A 14049-nucleotide genomic window follows, 5' to 3' on the forward strand; every position below is an offset into this window, starting at 1 on the left:
TCTCCCAAGGTCTCCTAATAACTACTAGGTTCTGTGACCTGTGTTGGGGCTCTAGATGGACACTGCCCTTGCCCACTTCTTTTGACATGTTGCAGCGACCCCTAGTGGCAGAAAGGCAGTACTGTGGTTCCCACTATGGCCAAGCACAAGGGGGGAGGGGAGGCCAGTGCCTAGGGGACACCGGGCAGTTCTGATGTAGCCCCTGGGAGGGGACAGCGGGAGTTGAGGGACAACTATATAGTAAAAGTTTTGAGATGATTTTAAAAAAAGCAGGAGAAACGAAGCTGAGGGCAAGAAAGGAGGCAACCTGAGCTGGTCAGAGGAAGCGGCCTGAAACTACCTGAAAGTGCAGGTATGCAGCAGCCCGTGTGGGAGATTAGCTGGCTGCCGTCTCTTGGTGGAGAGGGAACAGCTTGGCCTGGTCTTCAGCCTCGTAGCCGCATGGCAGGTCACTCCTGGAAGAAGAGACCCAGCATAATCACAGCATTGTCAGCTCCGTATAAAAGACATCATTCCTGTCACTTTGCTCTCTCAGCATCCCTGTGAGATAACGAAGGGCAGGAATACAGTGCAAATCAAGGCCAGAGAGATAGAGCTGACTTGCCCCAGGTCACAAAGTTCCCAAAAGTAGGAGGGAAACCCAGGTCATCAGATGTCCGTGGCGCTTTCTCCCAGCCCCCATAGCTGGCATGGGGAGGAACCCCAGGGAGAATTGGAGGAGGGGACAGTGTTACACCAAGGCAGGGGATGACTGGACCTCCTGGACAACACAGTGATGGCGAGAATGGTTCTCACTTCCTCCTCCTTTCCCCAAAGTCTCCAGCAAACCTCTAAGTAAGGCATGGGGAAAATGTAACCATTTCTTCTGGTCCCACCCAGAGAGCCCAAGAGCAGTGGCAACCAGCGTACCTATTGTCATTGATATCTGTGGCATTTCCTGAAGACAACATCATGGAGGACACAAGATTGGAAGAAGGAAAAAAGAGATTGGGTGTTACTAACAGTCTCCTCAAACCCTCTCTCATCCTAATCCCTTGGAGAAAAAGCTAAGTGTCTTGGGAACACAGCTGCCATCTGGATCTGTGGCACTCGTCTTCAACTACCCCAATCTGCATCATTATTTTGTTTGAGAAAAAGCCTCCCTGAGCCCTCACAGAGGAGAGGAGAAGGGGAAAGGAAGGTAAGGGTTGGGACAGGCACGTGACCGGAGGAATCCACTTCCAAGCGTCCAAGACCCTGAAGGGATGCAGTGTTTGAGCTGTAGGTGCAGGGTCACTTACTTTTCTGATACTTTTCAACTTGCCCTGGGGATCCCACAGGCTGGTTACCCATCTTTTTCACTCACCATTGTCCATGTTGGCCTTCTGGTAGGAAGCCAAGGGGCCTCCAGAAGATGTGGCCCCACTGCTGGTACAGGAGTTTGCAAAGCTGGATGGAGCAGAGCAGAGAGATGCAACCTCTGGCACCCACCTTCCACTGTTCCGAGGACCACTGATCCACACTCACCCTCAGGGATGAAGCCATCCACCCCTCCCATCCCCAGAGACCAGAGGACAACAAACATGGCCTCAGGCTGGGAGGGCAGATGCCCACCTTCTAATCAAAGGTGTGAAGTTGAGAAAGGGTTAGAAATGAAGCTACTTAGGAAAAGAATTAAGTCTCACCCAATAATTAACCCAGTCTTATGCCTTATAGGGTGCAGAGAGCCTTGGGTTGGGACTTCAGCCCGCCCATGGTCACTCACTACATATCTGAGGTGGAGCTAGGTGCAGCCTGCAGGTACAAATTCTGGTAGTTCTGGAAGAGGCTGTTAGTGTAACTGATGCACTCAGGGCTCCGGGTGCCATAGGGGTTGGTGGGTGAAGATGCTGGGTAGTGGCCAGGCCGGACGGGTTTGGCTGCGGCAAAGAAAGGAAAATGACCGTGAAGAGGCTATTTGTTACCTTGCAGTTGCCCTGCAAGGTCATTTAGCTAGAGCTGAACTGAGTTGCATGTAAGGTAATTCACTTTTCTACTTTTTTGTAGTGGTGGTGGGATGAGGCTGGGGTGGGGTTACACTGAGGAATTTGCTGGGTTCCCTCAGGTTGTGATCCCCCCCGTAACCGCCCCCCCCGCCCCGCCTACTGACGCCCACTCCCCACTCACCAATCTGGGCAGAATGGCCCCGTTTGCCGGAGCTCTTGTACCGAACGGCCTCCTTGATGCGGTCCACCTCCTGCTGGTACCGGCGCTTGTCCTTCATGGCGCCCTCCTTGGCCTCCTTCAGTGCACCCTCCAGGGCCTTAACTCTCTCAGCCGTAGCCCTAAGTCGTTTTTCCAACTTAGGAAGCTCACAACGCAGATCTGCATTGTCACGTACCAGCTGTGGGATGAGCCCCAGCGAAGAGGCGGGGAGAGAGGCGAACAAGGCAGCAGAGTCGGGGGTGCGGGTGGGAGAGAGAATAAGGAAAAGTCATGTCAGGGAAGGTGGAGACCATGTCGTTTCCTCCAAAGGCCTCATTCCCTTTACCTAATTGCTGTTCTGGCCAGTTCTTTCCTTCTCCCTTTAGCAAATGGTAGTCAGGCATTAAAAAGTTACATCGTTTTCCAGGCAGCAAAAACATGCCAACTCCTCTGTAGCCCAGAACTCTTGGGATAGCAAGAGTTCCAGTCTCCTCCTGGCCTAAACACCACCAACCCCCCAATATCTCACAGCTGGTGCCAGACCAACAGCCCCAGGGCAACCATGGGAATGAGGCCCCTCCCCCTCCCCCAGAGATGGCTTTGTGGGCATGCACAGGGCGAGGCAGCAAGAGCACAGTAGCAGTTTGGAGGGTGGAGATGGTACTGAGTGCAGGTTAGGTGCAGTGTAGAGCAGGAGCAGAAGCTGGAATACAGGAGCGCACGCGCCACACACACACACACACACACACACACAGACACAGACACAGACACACACACACACACACATATGGCCGCCCCATAGGAAGGAAAGAAAATGTTTTGAAGTCTCACAAACATTTGTGCTCATTACCTTCATGTTCAAGGACTTCCTGGGCTGTCCCTCTCCCCATTTAAATTAAGCTACAGTGTGGTAGCAACCACCTTGCAGCCAGAAAAGACTTCCTGATCTTTTTACAAGGTTTCACACAATGACTAGGGCCCTACAGATTGCAGAAGGAGCCGGCCTTGGAAGATACCAGGTAAATCAGTGCAGCAGGGAACACTGGGAGAATTGTCCCTTTACTTTTGGACAATTTAAAGATTATAAACAATGTTTTGCTGTGACAATAACTTAGCTTAATTTGTAATAGGGTTATGGCCCTGGCTATTTAAGATTCTGTTGACTGAGAGGTTTCTACATCGCTCATGTTTTCCTTTCTAGTCTTGTGTCCCCTGAGGTAGGATATTAGGAGTCCTCTCTCCTATAGGTGAGTAGCTTTTGGTCTTTGAGACTTAGAACAGAGGCAGAGCCTTCATGGGGGAAAAGGAAACAGCCTGTGATTTCCTCAAACGTGCCACAATGTGGATGAACCTGGAAGACATTATGCTAAGTGAAATGAACAAGTCACAAAAGGACAAATCCCAGATGATTCCACTTAGGTGAGATTCTTAGAGTAGCCAAAATTATAGAGACAAAGTAGAATGGGGGTTGCCAGGGGGTGGAGGAGCAGGGAATGAGGAGTTATTATTTAATGGGGATGGAGTTTCAGTTCTACAGGATGAAAAGACTTATGGAGAAGGATGGTGGTGATGGTTGCACAACATTACAAATGGATTTAAGGCCACCGAATGGTACACTTAAAATGATTAAACGTCATAAATTTTATGTTATGTGTACTTTACTACAATGAAAAATTGGGGAAAAAAAGCAATGTAATATGCATTTGGATTAAGAAGGAAAATGAACACAGAAATTAAAAAGAAAGGCAAAACCGATTACAAATGTTTCTTCCCTTTCAACTTTTCTATAATGTTGTTCACACTGTTTTATAATAAGTAAAGGGGGAAAGATGGTTCTAAAGCCCTCTGCAGGTCCAAAATAAATAAATAAACCCTGTGGACTATCATTGGGCCACAGTTCTAGGATTTTCTTCATTATTTAAAAAAATAAGAAGGTGTACTGGGTATTTACTATATATGCTGGGTATGGCACTGGGAAGAAAAGAAGTTTAAGCTGTAGTTTAATGAGAATATGAGTTTAAAACGAATTTTAAGGTGGATTCGAAAAGAAGGGAATGAAGTCTAGGTTAGGGTTTATTTTACGAATCAGTTAAAAGAGCCAGTTGACAGTCTGTTGCATCTGTCTTCAAGGCTCAGCTATTTGGCACTAGCCAGGGTGCTCCTGCTCTGTATGCACCAAACATTTCCTGTCCTGACTCCTTTGGACTGCCCCTTCCACCTCCCCACCCCATACCTTTGAAACCCAGTCTTCCACCTAAGGAACCGCAGCAGCAAGGAGGGGGATAGAGAGGCAGCAACTTAATACACAGGAGTTTTCACTGGCCCTGACCAGGGGCCGGTTGGGCCGTCTGAGGACATCATGTAATTGCCCTGTGTGCCTGCCCCAGGCCTAGGCAGAGGGAGTCCTCTCCATGAGAGAAAGCCCAGCTTCCTGGCTTCTTGTCTCTCTGCTCTCTGTCTCTGGCTGACGTCTGACCAGTATCCCCTGTGTACGGTCACGGCCCCATGCCTCTGAAACCTCTATCAGTTTCAACCTTTCCCTCCAACAGCGTAGGCCTGGGGAATTCCACTTTGAGCAGAGGCAGGCTGGGAGCTTTGGGAAAGGGAAAACAGGCATAGAACCAAGAACAAGGTAAAAGTGGAACCAAATACAGGATAAAGAAGGGATTAGTAGGAAAGGGAAAAGGGAAAAGTAAGGAAAACATGCAAGTAGATTTTCCTAAATCCAAGGGCCTCCAAAGATTTAGGTATCCTAGGCTCCCGGCCTCAAGAGTTCTCTTCACCCCTTACCCTCACTCTTACCTGTTTGTGAACCTTTGTAAGCTGTTCCAGGTTGTTCTCAAGAAAGGAAATCTTCTGCTTTTGGGAGTGAATCCCCCCACTGTCCTCGGGCTCCATTTCTGCACTCTGATGAGAGACAGAGGCAGGGGAAAGGTGTGGCTGTCCTGAGGCCAATCAGGTCCCACCCAGACCAGGCCAAGCCAGCCCCACTGAAGGCCACAGGGTCTGGAGAAGCCTGAGGACAGGGGGAGGATACGGGGGCTGGGAAGACCCCGAGACGGCACTCACTTTCTTGACTCGAGTCGTGACGTCTTGAACGAACAGCTTGCGAAGGTTGTGGAGGGTCTGGAGTTCCCGGGCCTGGAAACAATGAAGAAAAATTGGGGGCCTCCAAATACCCAGTCACCGTTCCCCCTCCAAAATTACTGGACCCTCCAGTCTCTCTAGACAAGTGAGTCACTCATCCTTTAGGAAAAGGTGCGTCCTGATCATGCCACAGACTGACTTTGCAGAAAGGCAAGGAGGAATGGGGTTAGGAAGAAATCGGGAGGAAGAACTGAAGCCCTCCACCCACACACTGTTAACCTGGCAGAGAAGGAAACCACTCACAACTGTCTCCTCCAGACCCTTGAGGTCCTGCTTGGACTGCTCGTGTCGCTCATACAGAAATCTGGAGGAAGAGGGAAACAGAAGAATCCCTCAGGGCCTCCCTGCCTCCCTCTCTCCTCCCTCCTCCATTCCTTTGATCTATATCTATTATTATTTATTACACAAGTTACCCATGTTCACAGTGCAGAAATTAGAACAGAAAAAAAAAAGATAAGTAAATGAGTTCCATAAAAAGCCATGATTCTGCTACTTACAGATCAAACCACCATGAACATTCTGGTGTCCATCTTTCCAGACTCTTCCATGCATGCATATCCCACATAACTGTTATGGGATTATACCATTCCTACTGTTTGTAACCTGCTTTTTACATGTCACAAAACATCACCCACATCCTTCCATGTCTGCTAATATTGAACAGAAGCCTCCCTTTTTCCCCCTTCCCCACCCCATCAAACTGTTCTTCTGAGGCACTTGCTTCCTGTGGTCACCATATTCACATCTAGATTGTGTCTTGCCTCTGCAGTATGTCTGAGTAGGGTCTGCAGGCAGACCCGTCACTCACGTCAGCTCCTGGAGTTTGGTGCTTTTCTCATGTTCTTCATTCTTCAGCTTCTCATAGTCAGCCTGAAGCTTCTCCAGCTCTAACTGGAGCTTCTGATTCAGGCTGCGGAGGGCAAGGAGGTATTGGGGAGAACAAAAAGATGTCAGTGAGAGGCAAAGGGAAGCCCAGCTCCTCAAACACTTTCCTTCTTCTACACGTGAGTCCTGGTAGTGTTGATGCATCTACCTTCGGGTATCAGAGGCAGACTCAGGCCACTGCTTCCATGACAGAGGGGCCCTGAGCTATCTAATCAGAATAGCCTTGCAGATAGGGACTAGTCCTCACTCCTTGTACCTCCTGGAGTTGGGCTGCAAAGTCGTGTCATTGTCAGGGGAATGACACATGGAAGTTAAAGAACCGGATCCTGGTGCAAGAGGGAGCATCTAAGTAGGCACAGCAAAGGGAGGGGACTGGGTGGAGATGAGCCGCCCTGGGGAACTCTTACTCTTTGAGCTCATCAATGGTCTTCTGCTTCTCATTGATCTCGTCCCGGAGCCGGGCCAGCTGCCGGTGATGGGCCTCCCGGTGGCTGTCCATCTGCAGCTCCAGGGCCTTCTGCAAACAACCCCACCCCAAGCTCAAAGCTAGACTCCCAGACACCCGCTCAGTGAGGACCAGCACAGCCCTGCCGGGCCCCAGTCCTCCCCACGCCTTCCCCACTCGCCTTCACATCTTCGGAGTCCTGTGTGTCTGGCTCCTTATCCTTCAGGGCCACATCATGCACAGTTTCTGAGGGACAGAGGGGAAGACAGCTTACATCAGACCTACCTCCTCCGGACAGAACTTCACATTGTGACCAGAGCTCCAGGCAGAGCAAGGCACGTCTACCCAGAATGGGCCCACAGGGATGTTCTTCTGGGTGAGGATGGTCCAGTTTCATACAGCAGGGACAAAGAACAACGGAGGGTTTATGGTTCATGGAAAATGAGCTACGTGCAAAAGTGTGCTAAGCAGCATGTGAGTTGGACTCCACGATTTCAGTCTAATGCTTTGGTGAGTGTGCTGTTGGGTGGTTTCCTGTGATGTTTGTCACTTTCCCTCCCTGTCCCCTCTGCGATCTTAGATCCCAGGATGGGTGGGTTGGACGTTTAAGAGGGCCTCACCCTGGGCTTGGAGCTTGGCCAGCTCATCACTCAGGGAGTCATAGGACTCTTCCAGGTGCCGCTTCTTGAGCTCCACGCTCTGCATGTATTCCGTCAGGGAGCGGATCTTGGCCTCATGCTGGTGGGGTGAGGGTTCATGAGAGGAAGAAGATGGATGCAGCAAAGGACCCAACTCCAGGCAGTGCAGACCTCCATAAGCTCCAGCTCTCCTCCCTTCCTGCTACACCTCCCATGGGGATGCAGGGTCGAGGGACATTCCTCTGGAGACCCTTCCTTTAGACCCTCTTGGATCAGAGGGCAGTATCCCCCGATCCTTCACTTCTCTAGCCTGGACCCTCTCTGCTTCCCCCAGCTCTTCTGTCCTTGACTTCAGTTGACCCTAGGCTCTTGACATAAACGTGGGTGCTAGGAGTTATCCCATAAGCACAGAGTTGCCCGTCCTCTCCCACGGCACCCAAAGGTTCTGGACCTCCACACTCACCTGGGAGATGAGAAGCTGGCAGGATGAGAGCTCCCGCCCAGTCACTTCCATCTTGCGGTGACATTCGACCTGGAGGTTCTCTAGCTGCCGGCACCGTTTAACCACAGACTTGACTTCGGATTTGATTTTGCTGATGTAGAGTCGGGCCACAGTGAACTCCTCCTCGATGGCCCCGCTGATCTCCACCGGCTGTGGGAGAGCAAGCAAGGGAGGAGGTGCCTCTCTGCTGCCGGGAAGCCCTTTGTCCATTTCCTTCTACTCGGCCTAGCCCCCAGGCACACACACCCACTCGGGACTCGGGTGGGACGGCTATGTTCCAGATGACTTCTAGCAGCTCTGTATCACCTGTCATTTCACACTAAATCCCTCTCTCTGCGCTTAAAGATCCAATTCTGACCTTCTTTCATCCTATAGAGCAACAGGATATTCTGTAGTCAAACTGACCTGCTTGATCACCCAGATGGGTCATTGTCACTGCCACAGATCTGCATGTATCATTCCTAATTTTGTGCTCCCATCTCCAAATCCTGCTATAAGCACATCTCCACTGCTTCTTTATTCAGCAATGTGAATTTCAGTTGGTGTGTGGATTTAGAACGTGTATTTCAATTGAGTCTATGCAAACCTCTACCTGCTTTCCTGTGTCTAGTTTGCAGGAGTGTTTCCTGGATCTTTGGAACCCCCCACTCCCCAGTATCCCTGAGGGCCTGGATTGTCTCACTGGCACCTCCCACCAGTGCCCAGAACAAGAATGACCTGAACAAGGCTGCCGCCTCTTTCTCCACTCACCAGCTTAATCTCCCCGTTGCCCACGATGACACTGAACTCACTCAGGTCCTTCATCAGCCCGTTCAGCACCTCAGCAATTCGTTTCCGCTGGTGTCCACTGACCTCCTGTAGCCGCTGCAACTCAGACTCCAGGGACAGCATGGTGGCCTGGGGACAGCCCTTCAGGTCATCCCACCGCCATCTTCCTGCTCCCCTCCCCAGCCCAGGCGGAGGCCTCTACGTTCACGCATGACCCTGATGGCTGCTATGAAGAGAACACAAGCCCTGCAGAAGGGTCTGGAAGGGAGAGGGGTCAGAAGGGCAAAGTGCAGTGGCGGGGGTGGGGGAGTGTCCCACGACACACTGAACGGCAGTGCAAAGGTGCAAACGGGATCCTGCCCTATCAGGAAGCAGAGGTCCCTTTGGAAGTGGAGGATGTTCTAGGCCAGGGAGCTCCTAGCCGGCTACTCACCACCTTCTGAGACAGCTCATCCACCAGAAGCTGGTTTTGCTGGCTCTTCTGCTCCACCTCCTGGGACTTCTGGTCGTAGTTCATGGCCAGTTCCTCCAGTGCCTGCAGCACTTCCTTCACCTCATCCTTCGCGGCATCGTTCTCCGACTGCAGGTGGCTCAGCTCCTGCTGGACCTTCTCATTGTCTCCTCGAGTGGACACCAGCAGCTGCAAGGGAGGGGCGAGCCACGTGAGGGAGTCCTCTGCCGGTGACCACTTCGATGGCCCCTTGGTCTGGGGAAGCTGAGCCCCCCACCCAGGTATAGGTCTAGGAGAGAAGCAAGGGCCAAAGCAAGAGTCAAGAGGAAGCGGGCTTTCCGCTTCACAGAAGTAGGGCAACAGAATGAAGAAGCACCCAGACTCCGGCATCCGTGCTTTAAGCAAAACCCCAATTAAGTTTCCAGATTTCTATAGTCTTGGAGGGTGACTAACCCCTAAGCAGAATGGCCCTTCTTCCATCTTATCAGGAAAAGGTCTTTTTGATGCTTTTCAGGGATGAACACACAACCCTCTCCTCTTGTGTCTTGCCCTCCTTCCCATTACCTCTTCCTGGTCCAGCATCTGCTGCTTGAGCTTCTCTATGAGTTGGCTCTGCTGGTTGATCTCATCATCCTGTTGGAGGCAAAAGGGGTAAAGACGAGGTGAAGGGAACTACTCTTTCCAGTTTAGACTTACAGGGTTGGGGTAGATGTGAATCCTGATAAAAATCCAGCTAGTTTAGGCTTTGATTTAGAAACTCCACATCCTAAAAAAAGAAAGAGGTCTTTCCCTCAGCTTCTCTCCTTGACCCCTGCCCTCATTTTTTAATCCCTTTCTTCCTAGAAGTTGGTATAACCTTGACAATGCACAGCAAAAGCCTTTAAATGTTCATATCCTTTAACTGAGAAATCCCACTCTAGCGCTCCATTCTAATCAAATCATTCCAAAGCAAAGTCTTTCGCACAAGAGACAGTCATTTCAGAGCTATTTATAATAGCAAAAACAACCAACCAACAAAAAGCCAAACAAACAAAAAACCCTAGAAGGCCTGTAAATAAGTAAATGGTTAAATACATTCTGATAAATTGACTGTTAGGCAGCTATTTTAAAATACTTTTATGAAGAATTGTTAACAAAGTAGGAAATTGCTCATTATATAATGAGGAATGAAAAAAATCAGATGCAAAGTTACATATACAGTATAATCTCAATTGCATGGCTTTATTTCTGAATGGTGGGAAGAGATGATTTAAATTTTCTTATATATATATTTATTTATCTTCCATATTTTCAATAATGAACATTCATCTCTTTTAAAATCAGAAAAACGGCAGGATAAGCTACTTCTTTAATCCCTCACTTACCATCCCACTGGGCTCTCACCTCTGTGCCCTGCCCGACTGTCCTTACCTTGTCATCAAGCTGCTTGTAGAGGCGGCGGATCTCCTCCTCGTACTTCTGCCGCTCCTCAGGCGCGATGCGCACCACGATGGATGAGTTGTCGTTCACGGGCGTCTCCTCACAGAGCTCAGCCCCCAGGGCAGCATCCTCCCCAGCCAGGCGCTCCGTCTCTGGCACGTCCTCTCCTGGCAAAGGGGCGGAACAAGGTGAGGGATGGGAGAAGGGACAGCTGCATCCGAGGGTTCTTCCTCCCTCACTGTACAATGCGGAGACCTCCAGGCCTCCATCTCTCTTGCCAAGTGGACCGTCAACCTTTTGGGGGGTGGGGGTAAAGGCAGTCAAGCCGCTCTCGCTTTCTCTCATGACTGCTCTACTGCACCCCTCTGGAAACGCAGCCCCCCTTGGAGATCGTAGGAGCCCTCTCTGGCTCCCTGCAGCCACAGGACCCGTTGCTAACCACTGCGCCACCGGCTCAGCTCTGTCTCCAGCTTTGCAATCGTCTCCTTCTGAGCCTTTGTCTTCTCCTTCTCCTTCTCATATTTCTTCTTCCACTGCTCGGCAGTCAACTCCAGATTCACGGAGGCAGTGTTCTTAATGGTCTTTGCCCTGGAGAGGAGAACGAAGAGATGAGACCTCCATTAAGGCCCCCAAGACCCTGAGGGGAGAGTGCAGCAGGGGCTGCGGCAGGGTGTAGGGGACCCTGCCACCGACCGCTGTCCAAACATCAGGGTGGATTTGGTCTCCGCATCGTTGTAGTTGGACGGTGAGCAGCAGATGAACATGGTTGTCCGGCAGTTTCCTCCCAAGGAGTCCTGGAGAATCCGTGTCATTTTGCTGTCACGATACGGAACATAGCTTTTCTGGGGGAAGAGAGAGGACACAAATCAGAAAAAAAAATTCAACGGGGAAATCAGAAGTATGGTGGGGGAGTTCCCTGGTTGCCTAGTGGTTAGGCTTCCGGGCTTTCACTGCTGTGGCCCGGGTTCAATCCCTGGTCAGGGAACTGAGATCCTGTAAGCTGCATGGCACAGCCAAAAAAAATAAAAATAAAAATAAAGAAGGGACGGTGGTGTTGACTAGGGGTGGAGCAACACATGAATTGGCATGATAAGGTGGGGCATTAGGAGAAGGCAGAAGATGGGGTGGGGCTTGAGGGGTGCGGACACCTAAGGAGCACTCACTGTGCCCTCAGCCAGCGCAGAGATCACGTTCCCCAGGGCTGACAGGGACTTGTTGATATTCTTGGCCTCGTCCAGCACAGCTCCCTCTGCTCCAGTCTTGCTGACCTACCAGGGCACGAAGGGGTGAGTATGTCGTGAGCGGCTGCAGAGGGAGGGGGCTCTCCCCACCCCTTCTCCACGTAAGGTGGCTTAGTCCAAGGAGACGGGGAGAGGGAAAGAGGACAGAGAAGGCCCTTCCTCTGTTCCCCTAAATGCTCTTGCTACAGACCTCACCACACACACACACACAGACACACACACACACACACACACACACACACACACATTATACGATTCCATTTATGTGCAATGTCCAGAAAGTCAAATCCAGAGTCAGAAAGTAGATTAGTGGTTGCCAGGGGATGGGGGAGGGGAGAAGAGGGCATGACTGTCAACAGGTGATGAAAATGTTCTGGAATTAGTGGTGATGATGCACAACCTTCCAAACATACTGAAAGTCACTGAACTGTACGCTTTAAAATGGTGAACTTTACGGTACGTGAATTCTAGCTCAATAACAAAGTTATTTTGATTTACAAAAAGGCCACCCCCCTCCAAGGCTTCCTTCCTTGCCCACCCCACCCTGACAGGACCCCCAACCTTCTCGCTCCCTGCCAGGTCCACTAGATACAGCTTCCCACTGAGCTTCTGCTCGGTCTCCATATTCTCCTGCTTGATATTGATGAGGAAGATGCTATGGCTTCGAGAGCTGTGTTCATTCATGTCTGTAGGAGGGAGGGTGAAACAGTCCCTGTACCAACCCCTGCGGAACTGAAGCCCTCAGCCCCGGCTTCCATGGACCCCTGCCTCCACCCGCCAAGAGAGGGGGTGTCCGTCAGGACTAGCCTAGCCCCTACGTCTCCCCGGCAGCGGGTCTCAGGGTCACACAGACAAGCGTCCCTCCTCCTCCGGAGGACACAGCCTTCCCTTGCTCACTTTCGCGTCCCTCAGCCCCAGAGGGCACAGAGGAGAGGCAGACCCCACGCTCAAGAGCCCCTTGTCTCCCCACTCACTGGTGACAGCCACATGACGATTTGATTTCCCTTCATCAATCACATCTAAAATTTCTTCTGGGCTGGACACAAAGCGCTCGGTACAACCCTGTAGGGGGCAAATGGACAGTGACCCACGCACTTTGATCTGCAAATTAAATTACCTGCACAGTGACCAAATGACCTCTCAAGACGGCGCCTCTTCCCAGGCTCCAGGCTCTCCCCAGCCCCTTGGCGTGTCTCACCCCACCAGGACGTCCGCCCTCCAACTTCTGGGTGGGCCTTTGGTCTACCCTCCTCCTACACCTGCACTCTCAATACACTGGCCCCACCTGGGTGTCCCATCCCCACTCTCACCTTGACAAACGGCACCCGGTTCTTGTCCTCGTGCACAGACAGATTTGTCTTGGTCACTGAATCAAGACAATTCAGGGTGAGCGAGGCCAGCACTTCCAGCCCCCCACCTCCCCAACCCCTGCACACTGCAGTCTACTCGGATGGTGGATTCTTCTATGTGCAAGAGGGAGGAAGACTCCCCTGTGAAGCCTAAACTCCCTGCACGCGCTGAAGGCTGTTTTTCCTCCTGCAGGATTCCAGCCCCAGGGCTCCAGCTAGACTCAGGCTGTTTATACGTGGGCCTGGGCATTTAAGCTCATCTTCTGACCCTTTCGGTTTTGGGAAATTCTTGGTGAGTGGAGGCAAGGGAAATGAGTACAAGTGTGTGTGTCCTTGTGTGCCTGCTGCATCACTCACCAAACAGTACCAAAACCCAAGAGCCCAAAAGCAATGTGATCTTTCTCTTCCTTGCCCTCCTCACCCCTACCCACCCACTGGGGTTAAACACCACTTACTATCCAGAAGGTCACGGATTTTGTCCAGGTAAATCTCAAAGTAGGAAACCTGGTTGGGGAGAAAGGAGAAGTATGAAGTGAAGAGGGCCTATCTTAAATCTGATCCAGGGATCTCAGGCTAATGCGACCCACTCAAATGGTGGTGGTGGGAGGGAAAAGGCAGAAGAGACTATGTTGGCAGAGAAGAACTTAGGTAACCATGGTGGAGAATAAGTTGGGGCGCCAGGATCTCAGTGGGCTCATACTAGACCCTCCCCTCCCAGTCTCATAAGAGAATGCCCAGCAGTCATGCCCTGATCACCTTGATGTGGAACTCAAGGTTCTCATCCATGGAGTAGATGTGGTTGAAGATGTCTTGGGCAATTCGAGGAATGATTCCCATCAGCTGGGGGTCATGCAGCTTTCCCTGGGGAGTAAGGGTATTCTGGAATGAGGCTGGGGCTCAGGAGGAATCAGACAACTCGGAGGTATGCAGATGAACACAGAGGTAACAGCTGCTAAGAAGACTATCCTAACTTAGGGGATGGTCACTACCTTTTAGTGAAAGGAGGAGGGAACTGAGCAGCCCTCTGGACTTTCATTGCTG

At 51.1% G+C, this 14049-nt stretch overlaps 1 protein-coding gene across 2 annotated transcripts in view; it reads right to left on the reverse strand.

Annotated features, from left to right (window-relative positions):
- The window catches only part of KIF5A (kinesin family member 5A), a 32335-nt gene that overhangs the window by 2948 nt on the left and 15338 nt on the right, over positions 1-14049 (reverse strand). For both annotated transcript variants that reach the window (XM_082421205.1, XM_082421204.1), the window contains exons 4-28: positions 13765-13869; positions 13464-13512; positions 12970-13025; positions 12634-12721; positions 12221-12345; positions 11582-11686; positions 11112-11260; positions 10858-11006; positions 10410-10585; positions 9564-9632; positions 8982-9188; positions 8531-8677; positions 7742-7930; positions 7261-7378; positions 6822-6886; positions 6603-6712; positions 6119-6220; positions 5554-5614; positions 5233-5304; positions 4966-5070; positions 2146-2362; positions 1745-1898; positions 1346-1428; positions 910-937; positions 341-455 (exon numbers count right to left, since the gene is read on the reverse strand). In XM_082421205.1, the coding sequence (XP_082277331.1) occupies positions 377-455; positions 910-937; positions 1346-1428; positions 1745-1898; positions 2146-2362; positions 4966-5070; positions 5233-5304; positions 5554-5614; positions 6119-6220; positions 6603-6712; positions 6822-6886; positions 7261-7378; positions 7742-7930; positions 8531-8677; positions 8982-9188; positions 9564-9632; positions 10410-10585; positions 10858-11006; positions 11112-11260; positions 11582-11686; positions 12221-12345; positions 12634-12721; positions 12970-13025; positions 13464-13512; positions 13765-13869 (2808 nt within the window). In that variant the 3' untranslated portion in view covers positions 341-376. The remainder of the gene's footprint in view (positions 1-340; positions 456-909; positions 938-1345; positions 1429-1744; positions 1899-2145; positions 2363-4965; positions 5071-5232; positions 5305-5553; positions 5615-6118; positions 6221-6602; positions 6713-6821; positions 6887-7260; positions 7379-7741; positions 7931-8530; positions 8678-8981; positions 9189-9563; positions 9633-10409; positions 10586-10857; positions 11007-11111; positions 11261-11581; positions 11687-12220; positions 12346-12633; positions 12722-12969; positions 13026-13463; positions 13513-13764; positions 13870-14049) is intronic.

Source organism: Balaenoptera physalus, assembly GCF_965194825.1.
Source record: "Balaenoptera physalus genome assembly, chromosome: 13".
In the NCBI taxonomy this organism is placed as follows: Eukaryota; Metazoa; Chordata; class Mammalia; order Artiodactyla; family Balaenopteridae; genus Balaenoptera; species Balaenoptera physalus.